The 24,860-nt window shown below is 32.9% G+C and overlaps 1 protein-coding gene across 1 annotated transcript in view; it reads right to left on the minus strand.

Moving 5' to 3' along the window:
* LOC129227649 (retinaldehyde-binding protein 1-like) overlaps nt 1-24,860 on the minus strand; it is an 82,619-nt gene that overhangs the window by 17,252 nt on the left and 40,507 nt on the right. The window contains exons 2-3 of the mRNA XM_054862239.1: nt 18,221-18,407; nt 642-884 (exon numbers count right to left, since the gene is read on the minus strand). Of these exons, the coding sequence (XP_054718214.1) occupies nt 642-884; nt 18,221-18,368 (391 nt within the window). The 5' untranslated portion in view covers nt 18,369-18,407. The remainder of the gene's footprint in view (nt 1-641; nt 885-18,220; nt 18,408-24,860) is intronic.

Genomic DNA, 24,860 nt, shown 5'->3' on the forward strand with positions numbered 1-24,860 from the left:
GGAAATTCTATCACACTTCTTACAAAAAAAAAAAAATTAAAAAATTAATTTGAATTTTGACATTTTGAATTCAAATTATGTTTTTCGCAATCACGAGTGTGTGTATGTAGGCGTGTGTGTTTGTGTGTGGGGGGGGGGATGTGTATGTGTGTGTAGACTGTGTGCTGGCATAAGTGTGTGGGTAGTTGTGTGTATGAATGTGTGTGGAGGGGAGGGTATGTGTATGTGTGTGTAGGCATATGTGTTTGTGTCTGTGTGCAGGCATGAATGTGTGGGTAGTTGTGTGTAGGTGTGTGTGCGTGCGTGTGTGTAGTTGTGTATGCATGCGCGTGTGTGTAGGACATGGATGCAACCTGGAGGCGGCATTCGCTGTAGGAGCAGCATCGTGAGGAGTCGGTCGACGGTGATGGTGCGGAGGGTGGCGGTGGGAAAAATCAAAGGAACGTCAAAAATAGTCAAGTGAGAACAATAAGCAATCGTGACTGCTCAAAAAAAAAAAAAAAAAAAAACTTAAATAATAGCAATAATAATAAATTAATCAATATATAAATAAAATAATTACCATAAATAATGACAATATAGTATAAAATATTATTAAAAATACTGTTTATGTAACCAATTCAATCTATCTGTGGCCTTACTAAGTCTAGCAGCGAAGACCACACAACCGTCCGGGCACCTGCTGGGTAGGAGTCCCAGCGTCCGGCTCTCGACCAACTTGTGCAGCTCGTCGTAGTCCATGCCCGTGAAGATGGATACGTTTTTCCTCCTGAAGTTGACGTACTTCTTCAACAGGTGGTAGGCCTTGGGTACGTTGTACTTTCGGGCTCGTAGGAACTGAAGGAGGAACTCGTCGCTCGTGCGGCACGACAGGTCGGAATCGCCTGGAAGTGAAGATGGACACATGTAAATATATTGACAGTTGAAATTTTAAAAGATGAGTAGTTTGAGGGTTGCTCAACGTAATATTTATAACTACTTCAGACATTTGGAAACCTGATTTAAAACGAGCTGATGTGTGCATCACATGACTTCCTTTTACTCCAATTTTAATGTCATTTTCCCATTATTGGCAATTTTAATGTGATAGAAAAGTTTACTCTCTAAATATCACCACCAGTGGCCAAATTGAAAACAGATTTAAAAATTAAAAAAAAAATCGCCAAATTTGTCGCCAAGTTGGCGAATAAAAATGGCGACCAGAAGACTGGCGATATATCGCCAAGTGTCCGACAAATTATAACACCACTTGAGTTTACATCGAAATTAACAATTTCCCCCAAAAAAGGGGCAAAAGACCCTCTTAGAAACATCCGAATGCAACCAAAATTGAAGGTGCACAACTAGGGCCCACTAGGAGTCTTTGTACTAAATTTCAAATTTGTAGGACGTACCGTTTTTGAGTTATGCGAGATACATACAAACATACGTACATACGGACGTCACCAGAAAATTCGTTGTAATTAACTCGGGGGTCGTCAAAATGGATATTTCGGGTGTCTGTAGGTCCCTAGGCATATAACCACGTGTGGTCGGGTCGAAAAAAAACCCTCAACATTCATTCGGGGGTGAGAAAAATGGAAATTAAGGCCAATTTTTGAGTGAAAATTTTTTCGCGAATACAATACTTCCTTTTTTGGTAAAAGGAAGTAAAAATTAAAAAAACGAACTGATGTGTGCATCACATGACTTCCTTTTACGCCAATATAATGATAATAGTGCCATGAAGTAAGCAAAGAAACGCTTTAAATATTTTTACCCCAAGTTTGTTGTGAACTGAAGCAAAAAACCGTTTTATGCAAATTAATTTTCAAAATATTGGACATTTTAATATGATTCAATGGTCAACTCTCTAAATATCGCCAATAGTGGCCAAAATAAAGCCAAATTTTAAAAAACGCCAAATTTGTCGCCAATTTGGCGAAAAACTTGGCGACCAAAAGCTTGGCGATATATTGCCGAGTGTTTGACAAATTACAACACTACTTGAGTTAGCATTGACATTAACGATGATCCTCCCCCCCCCCCCCAAAAAAGGTGTAAAAGACCCCCTTTGGAACATCCGATTGCAACCGAAAAGGGAGGTGCACAATTTGACGCCACTAGGAGTCTACGTACCAAATTTCAACTTTCTAGGACATACCGTTTTTGAGTTATGTGGCATACATACACACATACGTATATACGCACATATATACATACAGACGTCACGAGAAAAGTCTTTGTAATTAATTCGGAGATCTTCAAAATGGATATTTCGGGTGTCTATACGTTCTTAGGTCGGGTTGAAAAAAAAACTTAATATTCGTTCGGGGGTGAGCAAAATGAAAATCAAGGACGATTTTTGGGTGAAAATATTTTCTTGAATACAATACTTCCTTAACTTCGTAAAAGGAAGTAATTAAATTAGTGTAAATGAAAAATTGAATTCTTTTCTGAAAAAATATTTTAGCAATCATGGATTGCTGCTTGATTTTCAGGTAGTGGCTTTTATTGCAAAAGAGAATTTAAAAACTTAAAAAGGCACAGATTTGCAGGAAACTTATACACGTGCTTCAGCGAAGCTATGACTGCTTTTTCTGTGCAAAAGAAGTGAGCTCAAAAGTGGTTGAATATCTTTTGTTGGATATATTTTCAATCATAAGCTCACTTCGTTCTCTTGCACGGAGAAAGGATTCCTTGCAGTCACAAAGTACGTGTACGAAGTTTCCAGCAAATCTGTCTTCTTACGTTTTTTTTTTTTTTACTTCCTTTTACAAAAAAGGAAGTATCGTATTCGCGAAAAAAAATTCACTCAAAAATTGGCCTTAATTTCCATTTTCTCACCCCCGAATGAATGTTGAGGTTTTTTTTCGATCCGACCACACGTGGTTATATACCTAGGGACCTACAGACACCCGAAATATCCATTTTGACGACCCCCGAGTTAATTACAACGAATTTTCCCGTGACGTCCGTGTGTACGTATGTATGTGTGTATGTGCGGAAATATCTCGTATAACTCAAAAACGATCTGTCCTAGAAAATTGGAATTTGGTACTTAGACTCGTAGTGGGGGCCTAGTTATGCTCCTTCTCTTTTGGTTGCATTCGGATGTTCCTAAGGGGGTCTTTTGCCGCTTTTTGGGGAAATCATTGTTAATTTCGATGTAAACTCAAGTGGTGCTATAATTTGTCGGACACTTGGCGATATATCGTCAGTCTTTTGGTCGCCAAGTTTTGTCGCCAACTTGGCGACAAATTTAGCGGGTTTTTTTATTTTAAATTTGGTTTCAATGTGGCCACTGTTGGTGATACTTAGAGAGTAAACAAATGAACCACATCAAAATTGCCAATAATGGGGAAATGACATTAAATTGGAGTAAAAAGAAATCATGTGATGCACACATCAGCTCGTTTTCTTTTACTTTTCAAGTACAAAGGAATTTTTTTTCTTTAAAAAACTTCCTATTTTTGTTTTCGTATTTCTATGCTCTATAACTGATCACTCCATGCTTCAGAAAGTTACAATTTTGTATCAATTTCAGTATCTTTTCCGAGTTTGCATGCATACTAATCACGGAACCACACGAATAGTGTTATAAAGAAAAATAATGTCAAAAATAGTGAAAAATATTTATTGACGCATAACACTTTTACTGAAGTCCACCTGTTATAGAAATATAAGGTTTTAGTGTCAGGTAAAATTTAAAGAAAAGTCGCCAAGTTTAAAGAGACATGGAAGGTTGTGGAAACGGTGATCAGAATGTCGATATCTTTCAATGTTAACTATGCTACAGAAACTCTTTCAGTGTCCATTTCCAGCTAAATTTGGAGATTATTTAAAACTGTTGCACAACTTTTTGGCCTCATATTTCGATAAGAGGGGATGGGGGGGGGGATGTTTTTTGCTTCAAAAAACGTGTTTCACTTTTGCTACTTATTTATTTATTTTTTTTTAATAATCCACTAACACAGAGGCTTCCAAACTTTTTCAATTCACTCTCCCTTCGAAGAATTATATTTTTTTACTTTGTCCTAGTCTGTTTCTAACTTTGTGACACCCTTTGCCTCTTCCTACAGCGATATAGAGCATGGCAATATTTAAGAGGTGAGTTTTTAGGGTTCAAAACACCTAGGAAAATTTTCGACGCTATTTCAAAATATGCTTTTTATTATATGTTTGTTTTATTACTGTTTGTCTTATTACTACTGTTTCATTCTTTCTTTATTTTTTTTCCAATTCCTTTTATAAAGTAAAATTTTTACTATCGACGAATCATACAAACTCAGTATCAATTTTTGTTGTATTTATTATGAACACAATTTTTTACAAAATAATACAGCGTTGCCTTCAGATTTTGAATACCTGACGCGAACAAAATTAGCGCTATTTTTTAAATTTGAAGTTGCCAAATTCTATAGTTCATATATTTTTGTCATTGTCGAAAAATAGAAATGTAAGAAGTATTACTTCGAAAGAGCATACACGAGTATACGGATCTATTTTTTGAGCAATGAAAAATGCATCAATTGCTTAACATTGATGAAGATTTGTGATGTGTACATCTTTTTTTTCTCTCATTTAACAGATATGTCATATTTTATATTTGATCATATTAATGCCCTAAAAGTTGCTTCCTCTCATTCAAATAACCCATTGTAACAAAAACCAATAGAATATTTGAAAATGAAATCGAATTTTATACATCATATAGTTTTCGTGAGAAATCTGCTGGAAAAACCCTACTCAAAATAAACTTCTAGTTACGGCCATGCTCTACGGTGCCACGGCTTTTAGTTCTGGAACTCTGTGCTAACGTATTTGTTTCCTGATCACACAGAAAAACAAGAAAGCTAATGTATCTTAGAATTTTAAAAGCTATAACACTCGAAGCAATAATCAAAAATTATACTTTCTGTACCGTAAGAAATCTGCACAGTTGTGACAATAAAAAGTAAAGTATACTGCAGAAACATTGTAACAATAAAAATTATGTATAAAAACCTCTTTTAAAGCAAACTTAATAAAAATGAAACGCATATTCTAAATGAATTAATAAAAAAATAAAATTAAATCTCTTCATCGATTAAAATATTTTTCCAAAAATGTTAAGCTTTTTTAATTTTTAAAAAAATTGGTCAAATCCTATGTTTTTAATCATGTTCTTTTAGAAAAAAAAATACTTTTAAATTTTCGGAAGCGATCACATTATGGGCATTTCCTAAGGAAATATTTTTTTCTTTCTAGAAACAATGTTACAAAATACCCCAAATAATAAAGGTTTCAAAAGTTCACACAGAAATGCATTAAAAGTAATTAACTTTGCTATTGTCTTTCTGTTTCAAATTAGCTTGAAAATGATTTATCAGAAGTCTAGATAAGATTAAAAAACAAAAAACAACACAAAAAAAAACAATTTTGAATTCTTGCCCTGAAAAAATTATGCGTACCCATTTGCTAGAAAAAAAAAGAAATTTACGGACTCCGAATTCTTGGTACGATTTGAATTTAGGTATTAAGAAAACCAAGGGACTATAAATGGAATTTTACGTCCACCGTAAGAAAAACAATTTAACTCCGTTTGCTACATATAGATGGCAGCACTACCGTTTCTAGATGTCTTGAGAGGCTGCAAAACGACGCTAATTATCGAAACCGAAACTGCGCGAGTATTTCTGTTTTCGGTTTTTGGAGCATCTTATTTTTCACAAAAAAGCCTCTTTGAAAGAATTAAAAAAAAAAAAAAGAAAGGGGGGGGGGTGAGAGAAACTGAATTTTGTAATCCGTTCTAAATGTGATATCGATTTATCATAAGAAGCTGATGGTAATTCTTAATCAAAAATAATTGTATTATTGCTTACGTTATTATTTTGAATTAATATTTTTAGTTTTATGTATTTTGTGATCTATAATATTTTTAGTTCTACATAGACCTAGACATAAACTATCTTCTCTACCGCGAAAAAAATAACCACCTTTTTAATAATGCGTAGATTTTAATGTTTGGCCTATTTCTATCAAAGAGGCGAAAAGCTCTAACATTTTACTAAGCAAACGCAGAAGACGAAACATATTTTCGATTGTTTACAGTTCGAAGTAATTGAACTCGCGTTCGTTGCGTATTTCAAGAAAATGAATTATTATTATTATTATTATTATTATTATTATTTTTGCAGGCAAATTGTGTATTTCGTTGTTCTCGAAATTGGTGTGGTGAAAAGAATATGAGGGTTATTCTCCAGAAAATGTAACTTTTGAACGCAAATATTTTTCAATTTCGAAAAATTTTGTTTTCTTTTTTAAAAATTCTTACATGAAAGTGTTACCTGCTAGAAGTAACCATAAACAATGACCCAGCTAAGTTCCAATTATTTTACTCATAAATTAAAAAAATTAAAAAATGTCTTGTTCACTGAAATAAAAAAAAATAAACTTTTAATGTTTAAAAACTGATGTCAATTTAATATCAAAGTATTAATTTTGTTAATTGTGCAAACAATGAGTTATTTTAATGATTAGTGGGAATCTAATATTGAGCTCTCTTAATTGAGTAAGGGCTTAATTAATAGTTATCCTTTTAGTTCAAATGTGTGTTTAAAAATAGTAGTTAGTAAATTTGAGAATATAATGGCAATTTATAATTTGTTAGAAAGCCTAAAACTGATATATTTCCTTTCCATTATTTATTTTCACCTCAGAAATAATGACATTGATAAGGTCTGTCACGGAGGTGAGGAGTTTTCCATTAATATAGGCCTAATGGATACATTTTTCAGGGGAACACTTTTTTTCTTCGTTGCTACAATCTGCACACGTTAAGCATATGAAAACATGTTCACTTCTTTTTTTACATTAATTTACATCCCTGAAATTAAAGTTCACGGAGGAGAGAAGTCAGAGTAACCACACTAAGTTTCTGAAGCAAAATCTATATCTTCTTGTTTTTCCACAAAAATCTCACACTTTCAACTATGGCTGAAAATAAACAAGAGGACTCTCTTGCGTCATGGAAAATAAAATTTGATGTCATTACTGCCACGTGTTAATGAGGAATGTCATTTTGTGTTTAGATAACAGAGATGAGAATTTATTGTGTCACATGACTCCTTGTACTACTAAAACGAACTAAAACACAATATCAAAAAATTAAATATACTTAAACAATTAATATTTGAGACACTTGTGAAGAGAATGATCAATAAATAAGTATATACTTTTAATTAAACAAGTTGTTAAGTGACATAAACAGTCACACCAGGTGTGTGACATGCCACTGAGGAACTAAAAATATACTAAAATAAAAATTATTACTAAACAATGGTTGACAGGTTTAAATGAATTTATTTTTAATGAAATTAAAATTATTGTTTTTTAAAAGGTTTTACTGTAAAAGGCGTGCGACAGAAAAGTTACACTTTTTCACTTTTTGAAGAATGACCCATATATATATATATATATATATATATATATATATATATATATATATATATATATATATATATATATATATATATATATATATATATATATATATATATATATATATATATATATATATATATATATATATATATATACATATATATTAATTTACATCCCTGAAATTCAAGTTCACGGAGGTGAGAAGTCACAATAACCACACTTTTTTTTTAAAAGCAAAATCCATCTCCTTGTTTTTCGACGAAAATCTCACGACTTCTTTATGAATGAAAATAAAGAGGAGGCTTCCTTGTATCATGGGAAATAAAATTTTATGTCATTACTGCCACGTGTTAATGAGGAGTGGCATTCTGTGTTTTGGTAACGGAGGTGAGAATTTATTGTGTGACGTGACTCATCATCCTACTAAAACAAACTAAAACACAATATTGAAAAACTAAATATGCTCAAACAATTAGTATTTGAGACACTTGTGAAAGGAATAATAAATAATTAAGTGCAGTAAACTCCCGATTATCCGCGGAATAGTGTGGCATGGTAACCGCGGATAAGCGAAAACCGCGGATAATCAGAATAATAATTAAAAAACGATACTACTGTATACAATAGCTAAAAAATATGAATAACACTTACACATACATTTACATTTTTGTTAAAAACATAGCTACATTCCATTTGCTAACATTGAAAGTAAAAAATATACATATGTAAAATCTAAAAACGAACAATAACACGATCAAAAGTTTTAAAAGCATTTAATGACTGTTAAAAAAAATAGTGAAAAGACCCGCGGATAATCCGAGCAGCGGATAACCCGATCGCCGATAATCGGGAGTTTACTGTATATGCTTTTAATTAAACAAGTTATTAAGCAACATAAACAGTCATACAAGGTGTGTGACATACAACGGAGGTGAGAATTCACATGTTGTGAACCAAAAATTTACTAAAATGAAAATAATTACTAAAAAAAAATGTTGGCAAGTTTAAACAGATACATTTTTGATGAAATTAAAAAGCATTGGTAAATGAATTGTTCCTTAAATGTTTTACTGTAAATACGTGGGACAGAAAAGTTACACTTTTTGAAGAATGACCCTTAAGTTCTTTTCAATGGCAACACTGCTGGCCAAGAAGTTATTTGAGATATATGTATTACGTCAGTTGCTGTTGGACTCTCTTGTGTTCGTTCATTCGATTTTTGGTTCAGTTTTGGTACATTTTTGCTACTTGTTTCAATAAATATTGTGCTGTTAATCGTGATAATTGCAGTAAAAGCAGTTAAGGTGTTTATTAGGCTTAAATACACTGTTAAAAAATTTCCGGAAAATTTACGGTAAAAGTTACCGGCATTCATGTTGCCAGTAACTTTTACCGTAAAATGAAATTTAACTGTCATCATGTTCCTACAAATGAAATCATGTTCTTTTCACCCCAGAGGCTAGGGGGTAAATGAAAACATCCCCTTTATCCTCCCATGTGGCTAATTTAGGTAAATAATTTAATAATCACACTATGCACAATCAGATTAGAAGTTTAATAAGTTCTACAACAGCAATACTCAATTTGTGACCCGTGGGTCACATGTGACGCACTGAATTATAAAATTAAGTATAAAATGTTTTAAATGAAAAAGCTTAAATAAAATGAAACGCGCTGAATTTATATAAAATACACTCAAAAGTAAAATTTATATCAATTTAATCTTCCAAAAAAATTAGGGGAATAAAAGACTGAACAGTTTTTATTCACTCCAGAGTACAGCAGTTATGGAGTAAATTGCTCATCTAAAATAGCTGCCGAGGTGAAATTAATAAATAAATGTTTTTAGTAAATTTCCACTTGACTAGTAAACTAGTTGAAAATTTACTTCGCTTTTATAGACCTGCTGGAAAGAAAAATCAAGATTATTAAACTTAAAAAGGCAACCTTTTTCACGATGTCATCTCCAAACGATGATGATGCCTGTACACAGTTGTTTGGAAACAAGCGGGACTCATAGAATCTCTTCCCTACGTTATCTAGTCTTTACTCACCAATAGTTTAATTTCAAAAATTCCTAAAGTGTGGTAATACAGTTTGTTGAGCAATCACGATTGCTTATTGTTCTCATTTGACAGTCCTTGACGTTACGGTTCCTTTTTCAGCTTGGACCAGGGCTGCAGCACCACCGTCCACCGGCGGCGGCGCGGCTGGTCCTGAGCACTGTCCCCCGGAATACACTTTGGCTGGGCGGTGGCGTCCATGTCCTACACACGCATGCTCATACACACTCCCCTACGCGCGCACGCCTTTACACACATACACACGCCTACGTGCACACACCTAAGCCTACACACACAACTATACACACGTAACCACCCAGGAGGAGGGACATGCTTGGGGGGGGGGGAGCCGTTTCTAGAAACAATAACTCTAACCAGTAGGGTCTTGTCGCAACTCGTGATTGCGAAAAACATAATTTGAATTCAAAGTTTCGGAATTCAAATTAGAGTTAATTGGGGGAACTGGGTCACAGATCTTTTAAATATTAATTTCTTCCATTGAGCTCTCTATTTCTCCTTTTTCCCCACAAGGGCGGATTCAGGGGCGGGTCAAAGGGTCAGCTGGCCCCCCCTGTGAGAAGAATTTCATTATGATTATTATTAAACTCCAATTCCTTACATCCGAAAAAATAGTACATGGAATCAATGTCAATTTTTTTTTTTTTTTTTTTTTTGCTCGGTTCTGTAAGGTGTTTTTTTAGCGCGTCATAACTCAAAGAATTGACTAGGTTTGTTTACTGGGGTATTGCTATTTTGATTTCTTTGTTCATTTTCAAAAGCACAAATTTCTCTAATGAGCTTAACTTTTTTCCCAGTTCTCCTCCCCCTCAAACCACATGTTGTGCGTGTCATGTGTGCTTTTTCCTACTATTTATAGATGTAATCTCATATAATCAAAGCTTACGGTAACATGACCAACATATCAGCCGAAAGAATTGTGACTTTTGATGAAACTTTGTGGGAATATGATCCATGGCTCAGGCTGCGGTATTGAAAATTTAGGGGGAGGGAAGGGGAGGTAACTTGAATAGAGTTGGCAAGTTTTTGCTGGGGACGGAAAAACCCATGGAAAAAACCACGGTTTTTACCGCCCGGCAAAAATAGGTTTTTGCCAGTTTTTGCCTAAGTGGCAAAAATGAATTTTGTGGTAACAACTTACGGACAGTTTTTTTTTCCTTTTTATATAAAAGTAAAAGCATGAAAAGATTTTTATAAAATTTTAATTTAATTACTTTTATAGTTCAAAAAAATTTAAGGTTTAACTTACTTTTAAAGTTATGGAGCATTTTTACTTTTAAATTTTCAAAACATTAACATAAAATTTCAGTTTGTAACATCTAAGACAAATAATTAACTTACAGTGAAAATGTAATTAGCTTGTTTATTATAGCATTTTTTACAGAATACTAAAAGTATACTTAATCAAGATGCAACTATAAAATAAAAGAAATAAAAGTTAGCTCATTCTGGAAAAATTGTTTTAGCAAACATTTAAAATCTTAAGTTTTGCAATCCCAACATTTGTTTTTTATTTATTTTTCACCTTATAAATTAGAAGTAACATGGGGAGACATAACTAAAATATTAAAGTGCATTATTTATATTATATTGTCACTATTTCTTGATTAACAATATAATGCTACTTATTTGCAATTAGGTTTTTGCTGTTTTTCCATTTTTGCCGGTTTTTTTCCATATTTGCCATGGTTTTTTCCACTGTCCCCCCCAAAAAATCCAACCCTGAACTTGAATGGGTTTTGACTTGGGGAGGGGGGTACTCCGTAGCATATGAGGTGGTACCGCTCTCATGCATGGAATGATGGGCAACCTTGCTTAACTGCTACTTTCTTACGTAGGAATAATAACGATATCTATTGAAAATTGACCCCCCTTAGAGAAATTTCTGGATCCGCCCCTGTTTCTCCAACTGACTCTACACAACAGTCAAACCTGTTCTTAGGCGTTTTTTTTAAATTTATTTATTTATTTATTTATTTTTTACTTCATTTTATTATTATTATTATTATTATTTTTTTTTTTTGCGACTTAACAGTAAATTTTTTTGCGAGAACAATTTTTACAGCTACTCGTAAGTTTTGAAAGATTTTTTTTTAATGCAATTTGTTATTTATTTATTTTTGTGCGATTTAACAGTAAATTTTGTTGCGAGAACATTTTTTACAGCTACTCGTAAAGTTTTGAATAATTTTTTATGCGATTTTTTTAATGCGGTCCTTATCCACCCCACAAAAATAAGTATAGTGCATTCCATAGTAACGGGATTATACATATTTCCCTAAATAAGTGGGTGAAAAACATTTTATATATTGTATATTGTATGAAAAATAAATCTTCTCTGCAAAAATTGATTCAAGTTTTGATTTTAGTTAAAATAAACGAGATGCAATACACTTGGTTCTACCGTTGGTTGGCTTTAAAAAAATGTTTCGTAAAAATGCACGACAGAAGATAATTTTTTTTTTTTTTTTTTTTTTTGCATTCTGAACTGTAACTTCACCCGCGCGGTTTTTCTCACGCCACGCTCTTGGTCTTTCTGCACCTGACGTAGGCATATTCACAGCAAAATTGCATATTATAATGAAGAAAACATATTACAAACAACGAGAAAACTAAACAATACTTTCAATCCACTTTTCAACTGCTGTCTAAAACAAAGAAAAATAGTTGTGATAGCTTAATTTTTTGAATAAAAGTTATCAAACTTATTTCAAGGCTGATAAACAGATGACTTGACTTGAATCAAAGAACAAAAACCAGCACTATTTGAAAAGTTTAAAATGAAAAAAACCCGCAAATATATGCTTGCTTAGATTTAGCCTTGAAATTAATTTGTTTAACAGAACTAACTTTGTAGTTACTATTATTTTTCGTTGTTTCTGGCAACAATTAAAAAAAAACACCATGTCACTTCCGACACACAAAAAGGTTGAGGATCAGAATTTCGAAGCCCTCGCATAAAAAGTTTTACTTAAAAAAAAAAAAAAAAAAGAAAAAAAGCGAAGGACTAAGGACTATGCACTGTACAAATATTTTCTTTGGAGACATAGCAACTGCTATAGAAACAACTTACAAGCTTAATGCTATGTAATTCTTGTACAGTTTCTCAGCAAATTCTCTCAATTCTTTATTTACTGAAGAAAAAAGTTTTGAAATTTGAAGCCCACTAAAGAAAACTGCAGCAAATCTGAACGAATAGAACTTGAAGGAATCAGTGTTACATAATACGCTTGGGATTCATTAAATGATATTCATCCGCTGTATACCATCTCCAAATTTAACGTAAAGAGAGCCATGCATTTTTTTCCCGTGCTTTATATGAGCTTAGAATTGTTATGATGTAAATCACTCTAAATATAATCAAGAATTATAATTTTTACAAAAACGGAAAGAGAGAAAGAAATGATTTTTTTAAACCTGCCTGCAATCTTTGCAAAATTGTGCAAAATCACTTCAGCTACTTTTTAACTACTTGTACTTAATGAAGTTTACTAAACTGTTTCGGTGGTTGGTAGATAACTAGCTATGCTTTTATAAGTAGGGGAATGTTGGGCAAAGTGAAAAGGAAAAATATTTACTCTACTTTTAGCGCCATCTATCTGATAATATTTTAACCATGTAGTAACACATGTAGTCTATTCCAATCACGAAAAATTTACCTGTGAAAACCTAAGAATACTACTCGTGTTGCAATGTTTTGTTGTAAGTCAAAAATTATTTTTGTTACTATTAAATCATAAAACTCTTGCTATAAACATTTTAAATATACATTGAGACGTACTAATGTTCAGTGCAGTATTTATTTGTTTAATATAAGCTTATTTGTATTTTAAATGATTTGTAGAGTTAATAAAATGCATGCAGGGCAAAGTGAATTAATTCTTTTCATTTACTTATTCAATCTTTTATCAATACACTTACGTATTCATTTATTAATTCTCTCCTTTACATTCCTTCACTTAATAATTTCATTATTTATTCATTCATTCACTCTTTTTCTTACTCATTCACCATATTTTGCTACTTGATTTTTTTCTCACTTGTCTGCGCCATTATGCAAATGCGCTAGCCTCAGAGGGCAGCACAGGTGACTGTGGACAGAAAACAGCTAAGCTCCGTGAGATTGAGTGGCTTCCTACCTGATGTATCTTAACCGCATTCGGACACTCGTTCATTACACTGCATGTTGCAGAACTTTTATAAAACCAAGAACGGTTTCAATTTTATTTATAATGTTATTTTAATTTACTGTACATACGCTAAGTTAAATATAATACTTTTAAGTAAATCCTAGTTTTCTTGACTACAATCATTACAAGAGCAAACATCACTTATTAGCTTACTAATTTATTTATTTCTTTACTTATTTATTGTTTCATTTCCTTTTCAATTATTCATTTTTTCTTTTATTTACTTCTTCATTTCGCCAAACATATCTTTAATAATCGAACAGAAAATATTTCATTAGAATATATTTTATTTTTCACTTTGCCCCATAAAAAAATCAAAAGTTTCCAACTTTTTTTGGAGGTACAAATTTATTGTTGAAAATAAAAAAATAATGTTTCAATGCAAGTTATATTATAAAATTGACTGTTTTTTCTTTATGTAACTTAATTTTCAGAACAAATTTCCAAATTGGTCATTTTGAAAAAAATAAGTTACCTTAACCAGTTCACTTTGCCCCACATTCCCCTACTATAGCTTTGTAGGTACTTTTACGTTACTTTTTTTTTTTGCAGCCAATTTCGCCTTTTTATTGATTTTTTCCTGTCTTTTCTTTTTCTGTTACCCTTTTTTTTTTTGGAAATTTCTTTCGGTTTCGATATTTTTTTTTAATTGTTAGAACTTTACTATTTAAATTTAAACACTTGAATAAGATAATTATAAAGTGATTAATCTTTAAATCGTTTCGATCTTCGAATTTATTAAATCAAAGACATTTAATCGATTGATAATAAAGGCGATTCCACGAAAAGTGGTCCTGGTGTACTGAAATATTTTTTTCACGCAATGATTAAACAACTGTGACAAAAAATTCTTATTCTCAATTTGAGCATCAATTTTGAGACAAAAAGTTTTTACATCATATTTTGAGCATGTTTGATAGCACTCAGACAGCGGAAAAAAAAAACTGCATTGTTAGTGAAATACAGAAGTCATATTTTTATTAATTATTAGATTTTTCTTTGAAAAAACTATAAAACATCATTAAACAAATTTTTCCTGTATAATTATGCGTCATACCTTTTTGATAAAAACTTTTAATAAATTTTTAACTCTATGAAGTACTCAGATCACTTTTTTTAATCCCTCATGTGACACATGGAGTACCTAGTCCATCTCCAAGGTTAAATAGGAGTGCTTAAAAAAATATCTCAGATTATAAATTAACTTGATACATTAGCCATATGAGGAGTCAAAAGTGTTCATATCTCCTTTTTTTTTTAGAAAAGCTGTTGTTTTAAATATGTTTTCTATATCTTTCAGATGGCCTTAACCAAGCCCCCTAGTCTCTAAAATTTCAAACGAAATTTTAACTCCTAGATTAGTTTTTTCTTAGCTTCTTAAAGGACTAAGTTTGAATTTTCCATCAAAAGGCAACAAGTTTGTCCCCGAATATATTCATTTTGAATAACAGGAAATATATCCTGATTGAATCTGTTGATCGAGAACCATTTTTTTTTCAAAAGAGCACATAATGTGCTCTTTCGAAAAAAAAAAAAAAAATCTAAAAAAATCCAAAATCTTCGAATTCTAAACTTCTAGTTTTTAGTTTAAGTAGTATGAAATGAGGATATAACGTGATGATATATTAGGGTTATGGTGAAATTAGCGCTATCAACGTTTAGGTTTTTGTTCAAAATTACTCATATCCAAAATTAAAATTACGATATCTCCTTGATTCTTTTATACGAAAATTTCTTAGTTATGTCTTTGTGCTATGAGTACCCAAAAATCTTTACTAATAATAAAGCTGAAAGTCTCTCTGTCCGAAGGATGTCTGGATGTCTGTAGGATGTCTGGATCTCTGTGACGCACATAGCATCTAGACCGTTCGGCCGATTTTCATGAAATTTGGCACAAAGTTAGTTTGTAGCATGGGGGTGTGCACCTCGAAGCGATTTTTAGAAAATTCGATTTTGTTCTTTTTCTATTTCAATTTTTAGAACAAAAATATCATAAGATGAACGAGTAAATTGCGAAATTACATAACGTGGAACCGTAACATGGGCACAAGCCAATTGGCGAGATACGAAATTATCATAACGTGGAACCGTAACATGGGTACAAGCCAGTTGGCGAGAAGATTCACGATACATTATTTGTAAATATACAGGCGAACCAAAAGACCTTTTATTACGGGCAAAGCCGTGCGGGTACCACTAGTAAGTAATAAAACTATTCTGAGGTGAGCCTAATTCGTTATTTTATCTCCTGAGCATTTTTTAAAATAAATATATAACCATTTGATAAATTCGTCCTCCTATAACTTGACTTTAATCTTTATACAATTAGTAGAAAATATTTAATAAAGCTTTTTAACAGATGTTACTCACGTAACATTTTTGCATGGCGTTCTTTACATGTTGGATATTTACATTCGAGTGTAGGGAAGGATGTTTTAAATGATTACTCTAAAAATATTGTGTGATGTCACTTGCTTTCTCAAATGCTTGTTTCAATCGTACTTTCCTTTGCATTGATATTCACGGGTGTCTTTTGATAAAAAATTGATGAGGTTTTTAACCTTGCAAATAATTTTCCCCCATTTTGTTCCGTTTTCGAGATAGGAGTGCTAATTGCGCAATTTTCCACAAGGTCGCGTCGTAGGAGGTTTTATTAATTAACGCATGGCCACTTTACTATTCCTAGATGACACTTTTTTGAGTGTAGCAGCAGCTGTTCCGAAATGAATGAGAGCAAGTGTTTAGTGTGTGTTTAGTGTTTTTTAATATTTAGTGCAGCAAGGGGGGGAAAAACGCACATACACTGGTCTACAACATGTTTTCCAACAATTTTACCTGTCCATGGGTTAAAAAAGGTTCAGAAAAGCTGCTTTAAAATAAAAAAATAAATACACAATCTTTTCTGCACTATCTTTTATTTAACATTACAATTGAATTATATAAAATTTTTAGCGGCCACTTTACTATACCAAGATACCATTTTTTTGAGTATAGCAACAGCTGTTCCGAAACTAAAAGTGTATCAAGGGACTTTATTGTACACTGTATAATGTTTCAGCATGTAATTCGAGCTCTGAACTTTCGCTTTTTAATTTACCGCTACTCGGAGAGCCAAGTAGGCTGTTCACTCTACGTTTTCGTTTACGCAGTGTATAATGTTACTTCCTCAACTAGCAGAAAATGAATATTTTTCGGATTTGATTTACTAAATGACTTCATTTAATATGTCATACTCTAGAAAGAATTTTAACAATGTGATATCTACATTATATTTGCCATGAAAATTGTAAAGCTTCTAGATATTTCATGTGTAATTACTCATTATTTCAATTATCATCCATAAATGCTCGCCAAAGACTACATCATGTAAATGATTCACCTAGGATGAAATTAAAGGTACGTAAGTAGAAATTATTGGGACTTCATAGTACGTGCCCAAAACTCTATCTACAACACTGTGCCATTTTTAGGGCACTATTTCAATTATGTCTTGTGGGTTTTGGTAAGGTGTGCTGATTTAACCCCCACTGACATAAAAATTTACCTTTGCATACTATCAAAAATAAGTAAGAGAAAAATGCTACTATTAAAGTATTTAGTGATTTTTTAATACATAATAGTTTTTTGCGAAAAAAAAACCCCACTCACATACACACTGGTCTGCGAAATGTTTTTCAACAATTTTACCAGTCCATGGGCGTGGGACAAAAAAGGTTCAGAAACGCTGCTTTGAATCATACTAGATTTTTAATGTCAAACATATTTAAATGCATTCATTTAGAATGTTTTTTTTCCCTTTTGTCTACTTTAAAATAAATATATGACTTTGAAATATTCGTTTTTAACACTATCTTTTATTTAATATTACGATTTAAAATTGTAGAACATTTATTTTTTGAGGACTGTTTTATGTACCAGAGTATAACTCTTAAATTACCGCGTTTTTCTCGCGTTATTTTCGTCTGCTATTTAATTCGATTTTTTTTTTTTTTTGAAAAGATAGGTTTATATTTACGCAAAATTGTAACTTTTAGAAACATAGAGTAATCAACTAAAGAAGCTAGAAATTCGAAAAGAAAAAAAAAAGTTTAAGAATAAGAAAATACAATGCTTCAAAATCTGGCTGCAATCTCTTGCTCGCAAAAAAACTCGAATTTGTCATAAACAAATTCAAATTTTCGATTGTATATATTTTTGTGAATAATTAATTAAATTATTGAATCGTGTAGTCCTACGGTTTCGCGAAATACAGTTTGAAAATGGCTGCTCTACAAGAACGAATAATACTGCCGTGTGCAGGTAAAGGGCAGTATCTGCAGAAATGAGTTTTCGAGATATTTGAAGAAACGCGTTTTGGATTCAATACTAACAATAGGAAAATGTTGGAATTAGACGTCATTTTTGAGCCTTTTTTCCAGCGGAAACCAAATAAGCGAGCTTGCACACTAAAGATAACGTCCAATAGATGACAAAAATGATGAAAAATGAAAAATTTGCAGTTACTGCCCTTTACCTGCACACAGCAGAATAGCTAAATGCACTTACTGAGCACCAGTTCGCGCAGCTGCTCCAGAGCTATTTCCCTATTCTCGGAGGTCTCTTTGAGTTCATCTTCGGCTTTTTTCATGAACCTGTCCGGGATATAAAACACCTCCAGGGGGTAGACACCCTCCGTAGATTTCGTCACCACCATCCTTCCACTCTTCGAGACACCACAAGAGAACAGAAGATTCTGGAGGGAGGAAAGAGTAAAAATTAATAATAATGAAAATCCGAGTAAAGTTATTTAGGATTACTTGAATCTTCATTTTCTGTGCTTGCTTAATTGCCCTCTAACATTTCAATAGCATTATTGAATCTGTTGGCATACAACTAACGAGAAACTCCTAAAGTATTGTATTGTTACCTGAAATTAAGAAATGATAACTGTAAGTAAGGACAGGGGTGATTGTGAGTTCATCAAAAAATATCTTAAAGTTTCAAAGCGAGAACGGGGGGGGGGGGGGTAATCTTTGGCCCCATATTACTTAAGTGCACCTTTGCCATAGTTTTAAATAGTTCTGAGTCAAAATATTGTGTGCACATTTAAGTAAATTTTTTATGGATTACAAAGTTACTTTTGAGCTGGTGCTATACAAGTTATCTTGACATTTGTCCATCTTAAGGATCTTGCAGGTATATTTGATGAGTATTATACAATTTTTAAAAAAATTGAGGAGGTAGGGAGATAAAAGCATAACAAAAAAAACCATACTTCCGGTATTTTTGGACATGAAAATACCGGAAGTACGTCTGAAAATACCGGAAATTCGATAAAATACCGGAACACAATCACCCCTGTAAGGAGCTGTCCATAAATGATGTCACTTTTTTTCAAAAATTTCGACCCCCTACCTGCCTTGGACAAAGTGCCATACTTGAACTTATCACCCCCTCTTGTCACGTGTCACGCTGTTTTTCTTAAGCATATTGTTAAAAAAAAATGTCTGATGCCACATTTCCTTTTACGCCCTCCAATTCTTGGAACCCCCCTCGTCAATTCCTTTTTCACATATTATTATAATTTCACGAACCTCCTCTCCCTTAAAGAGTGACATGATTTGAGGATGCTGCTTAAACAAAAACAAGTAGGTTAAAAAAAAATTAAAAATAATAACAAAACTTTTGAAATGGATGACTTGAATCAAAGAGTCACTAATCTGGATTATTTTCAAAGTTTTAAGAGTTTCAAATGTCCATTATCCATAATTCCATGCTTGTTTAAGTTCAGCCTTGAACACTGTACTACCAATTGTCCAGTTTTGTTAACTTTTTTTTTTAAAAATTACTTCATAGTTGGTATAATTGGTTCTCGTTTTTTAGCATCGATTGCCCTACCGAACAACCAATCCCCACCGAACCAAAAAAGGGAAAGTGTAATAAAAACATTGTAACAAATTTTAAAAACGCTTTTGCGGTAAAGGTTTTTGAATCAGAGAAAACTTCGAAAACCTATTTGAAAAGTTTCAAGAGCCCAAAACCCACAATCAGCTTTATAATTACTCTTATCCGTTTTTATTGTTAACAGCAGTTTAAAAGCTTGTCTTCCCTACCCGTGACCAAGCAATTATAATTAAAGTTAACTTTACCGTTTAAATCGATTAAATTGAATTATTAATAGTGTTCAAGGTTGCCTGTTATTAAGGGTCGTTTGAAATGTTTCAGAAAGTTGATGTGCCAAATACTTATTTCAGTAAAAGTAGCGAATCTTCTCACCAGAAAACGAGAATTCTAAAGGTTTAAAAATTGCCCTTTTATTTTTATTGCATCAGAGGTTTTAATACTTTTTTATGCTGATTGACCAGGGACTCTCAACTTTTGGTCTGGCGGACCGACAACGGTCCCACGAAGATATGATAGGACCCAGGAGATAGGCAGCGACGAAACCTACGACGATGAGAACAATTTTCTTATTTAAAAGTTTTTTTCACTTTTTGTATGTTTTTTACGAATATAATGATTTTAATAATGACATGGCTATATTTACGTAGTATTATGATTAAAATGCAGTTAGTGGTTAGGGGGAATTTGAAGTGTAATCTCTTTTATCCGGACTAACTGCGGCCAAGGCAATCCTTAGAATCCGAAAGCGGAATAATCCGAGAAGTATAGGTAATAGGTAAGATAAATCCCCATATATATAATAGCGAATGATCGAGTGACGCTCCTGATGTCACCAAAAATGAAACTCGCGCGATATAGCTTGCGAGAAGGCATTATTTCATTGTTGCATCATTTAAAATTAAATAATTTTATGCATAATTAGATAATATTTTTTGGAAGCTTTGAAAAGCAAAATAGTGTTTGTTTTAACAAGGCAAAACTTGACCCAATAAGCAACTGCTTTGCTGGTCCGATATTGAGTAAAAATAACTTGGCGGTCCGTTTTAAGTTCAAGCCATTATGATAATAATGAATTTAACTTTTCCCCAATTAATGTTAAACATTTCTTTCTCATTTGAGGCAGTGAGAAGCAAAGGGATGCAAGTGGACACTTTCAAGTTTTGAGTAAAACGCGTTTAAAGATAACATCCTAGGTAGGCTTTCATTGATTTTTTTTAAATCTAAATCATGCCATACAGCAGCACCTACCAGGGCTACTAGTACCATCTCATGTCCCAAGTCAGAGGAGAGGTTCACCTACCATATGTACTGGTTATCTCCAAATTTTTAATTTTGCCATTTGCATCCCTTTGCTTCTCACTACCTCATATGTATCTTTTTGAACAAGCCAAATTTTGCGGTAAATACCTCTAATAAAGAGGCAATTTGCACCCGTCATACCATGACGGAGGATTTTTTAGTCCTTAAGTAAGAAGGCGTACCATTTATAGCAAGAAAAACGACAGTTTGAGATTTAATTGCGTAGAATGGTTTACAAGACATTAAAAAATGTAATACTAATTTTTCGCATCATTTCTCATGAACGAATTATTAGTCCATTGTCTTCTGCTTCGAATCAAGCACGGTTCACGCAAACGTTTTGTCATCGAATAGTTTGCCTGGGGTGGAATCGGGCCGGCGCTCCAATTACACCGTGATTTTTGATAGATTATCGAATACCGTAATTTATTGAACAATCTATATTCCATCAACCGCAAATGAACTTTTGAGACAGTTAGAGGCAATGGAATGCAAGTGGACATTTTCAAGTTTTGAGCAAGGCAAGTTTAAAGTTTCGGTCTCAGGTAGGCTTTCATTGAAAAGGTTTTCTAAATCATGCTGTGTATAGCAGCATCTACCAGGGCTACTAGAACTATCTCTTACCCAAAAACAGAGGGTAGGTTCACTTACCATTTGTACTGGCTGTCTCCAAATATTTAATTTCGGCACTTACATCCCTTTGCTTCTCGCCGTCTCATTAAATCAAAGTAAGTTCGGCATTTTTTTAGTTTCGTTCGTACTATCATAAGCTAAAACTATTATTTGTAAAAAAAAAAAAAAAACATTTTTAAGTCTACAATTTCGATCCGGATTATCGAGGGCAGGATAAACGAGGTTATACTCTACTTACATAATGGTTCTTTAATACACTATTCCGTTTTTGTAAAAGAGTAGGGGGGAGAGGGGACTTCAATGATTTAGGATACTGTTTCAAACTTTTACGAGTCCGCGGGTCCATGAAGGGTTGAGAAAACCTGGCACAGACAATTACAATACAGAATGAGAGACTTCAACCAGTTGAAATTAGCATTCAAAAGCAATAAAAAAAAAGCGTGGGGTGCTGTCTATTTACAGTTTTGCATGTAAACAAATGGAAGAAATTCAAGACAACTGCTAAGAAGCCCCTCCCCCCCCCACGCTTTTTCGTATTACATTTAAGTTAAGTGTTTGGTCAATTACTTTAGATACTCATGATCCAACGATTATTTTTTAGTTTATTTTGCTACAAAAGTTTTTTTTTTTTATATAGTTTTTTAAACTATTATTTTCTTTTTCCTTTTTTTTTTCTGCTCAGTTTGACTTGTTTTACGAAAAAATATTCATTTCAACATAATTCTCTCGGGCAGCATTCGAAACGCGGTCTCTTGAACTCAAAAAGGGGGGGGGGGAATATATATACATATATGTTATACCTTAAGGTGTAATACCAGAGCTCTAAAAGCATTTCAACCTGTCGAGTAATTGCTGCTAATCCATCTCAGTATTTGATGTAGTGTGCGGAAATCATATTTATATTACTGATGTATGTTGAAAATTTGAGATACATTTTAATTAAAGTATTGTTTAACAATGGCCTGATCAATAATGAATTGCCAATTGAAGCATCACCAAAATTTTGGCATGAAATTAGTTAAAAACAATTATAACTCATGTTCTTATACCTTGGAACACTGGAACAAATTTCATCTGATGCTGAAAAATCAAAGATTTCTATAGATATTTTAAAACAATTTCTGCGAGCATTTTTAAATAGTTTTAAAAAAAAATTTCTTCTTCACATTGTTGAATTTATGTCAAAATATTTATTAAAATTGGAATAAAACTAACAATTAATAGTTAATTAACTAATTTGATTATAGAATATTGCACTGTTGTCGGGTCTGAGGTCGCGTGCCAAATTTCAAAAGAATCTGATCGTAGGAAGTGGGCGGAATTTGAGTTGAAAGATTCCGTTACAAGATACATACATACATACACACATACAGGTGAAGCTAATAAAAGCATGTTAAAAAGTAGTAACCATACAACCTTACCAGCAGAGTGGAGCACTAGAAGTTTCTTTTGCAGTTATAGGTATACCAAGAAAATGAAGAGGTGCAAAATTAATCCACATGACTCAAAGTTAATTCTAAACGGACTCTACTCAATTACTGTTGAAGTCTAAAATTCACAGAGTGTTTTGCGAGACCTAAAACAGAATGAGGCGAAAGCCGTTCAGAGACATTATTATGTAGGAGAAGACGTGAAGAGACTAACAAGGCATAATTAGTGCCGACGCATCCAACCATTGAGGATCACAGTACTCATCAGTTCTTGATAAACTGGCAAAGAGCGTGGTAATAAATGAAGGTAAGCTCTAAGTAGAAAAATGGGTGGGTTGTGAAACGGTAAGTTGTCATTACAGTACGCAGAAAGTACTTCATCTCTGATTCCTCAATTAAGATAAAATAAGGAAAAAATTGATTGTTAATTGATGATTGGAAATTCGGCACTGAAATTTGATTGCGTGAAAAAGTAAATATCATTAAGTAAACTAATATAATTTTTTCCGTACGTCTGGAAGCTATGTCTCAAAATCTATTTATTTTTCGGCTCTCCTGTATGTTTAATTTTTAACCGAACTCTCTATTTTCTTGATTTACTTTTTAATGTACCTTTAATATTGAAGAATGTAAGGATATACATCAAAAATTGAGGCAAACCTAACCTGGCAGCATTGTGAAACCATCTCAGATCCTAATCACAGTATTACGACGCTGTCAGGTTAGGTTTGCCCCAACCATAAACGAAACGCATAATATCTAAAGTTCTATATATCTATCCAGTTCAATTCATTTTTTTTTAATTTTACAGGAGTAATAAAACATTTAATGCGCTGACTATTTTATTGTACAGACTTTTTGCTTCGTTTGAAGAACATTCTGCATACGACTTCACTTTTTCTTTATTAAAATAACTGAGTTGATTTTGAAGTTATTCTGTCCTTTTTTTAGACATTTTATATTAAAAGCCTAATTGAAATTATATAGGTTAATGAATTATTATTTTTTTTTGTATTTATCTCCATTTCATTCCATGTAAAAGTTTGTAAAATTAAAATTTAAAAAATGACGTGAGATGTTTGACCAATTTGTTATGGTAATGTTGTTGATGTTACACGCTTTTTACTACCTTTTCCAAAAAAGGAAGTATTGTATTCGCGAAAAAATTTTCACTCAAAAATCGGCCTTAATTTCCATTTTTCTCACGCCCGAATGAATGTTGAGGTTTTTTTTCGACCCGATCACACGTGGATATATGCCTAGGAATGTACAGACACCCGAAATATCCATTTTGACGACCCCCGAGTTAATTACAACAAATTTTCTCGTAACGTCCGTATGTACGTATGTATGTGCGTACGTGTGTATGTATCTCGCATAACTCAAAAACGGTATGTCCTAGAAAGTGGAAATTTGGTACGTAGACTCCTAGTAGGGCCTAGTTGTGCACCTTACCTTTTGGTTGCATTCGGATGTTCCTAAGGGGGGGCTTTTGTCGCTGTTTGGGGGAAATCATTGTTAATTTCGATGTAAACTCAAGTGGTGTTATAATTTGTCGGACACTTGGCGATATATCGTCAGTCTTTTGGTCGGCAAGTTTTGGCGCCAACTTGGCGACAAATTTGGCGTTTTTTTTTAAATTTAAAATTTGGTTTCAATTTGGCTACTGTTGGTGATATTTAGAGAGTAAACAATTGAATCACATCAAAATTGCCAATAATGGGAAAATGACATTAAATTGGAGTAAAAGGAAGTCATGTGATGCTCACATCAGCCCGTTTTTTTTTTTTTTTTTTTTTTTTTTTTTTTTTTTTTTTTTTTTTTACAATGGCGAACTAGTAAAAGCATGATTTGAGCTGATTTTGAAGTAAACTGCGTTCTGTCAGCGGTTTGCGGCCTGATTGAGAGGAATGCGTTCCAAATCGCTTCGCGGCGTGATA

The sequence above is a fragment of the Uloborus diversus genome, chromosome 8 (genome assembly GCF_026930045.1).
Source record: "Uloborus diversus isolate 005 chromosome 8, Udiv.v.3.1, whole genome shotgun sequence".
NCBI classification, from domain to species: Eukaryota; Metazoa; Arthropoda; class Arachnida; order Araneae; family Uloboridae; genus Uloborus; species Uloborus diversus.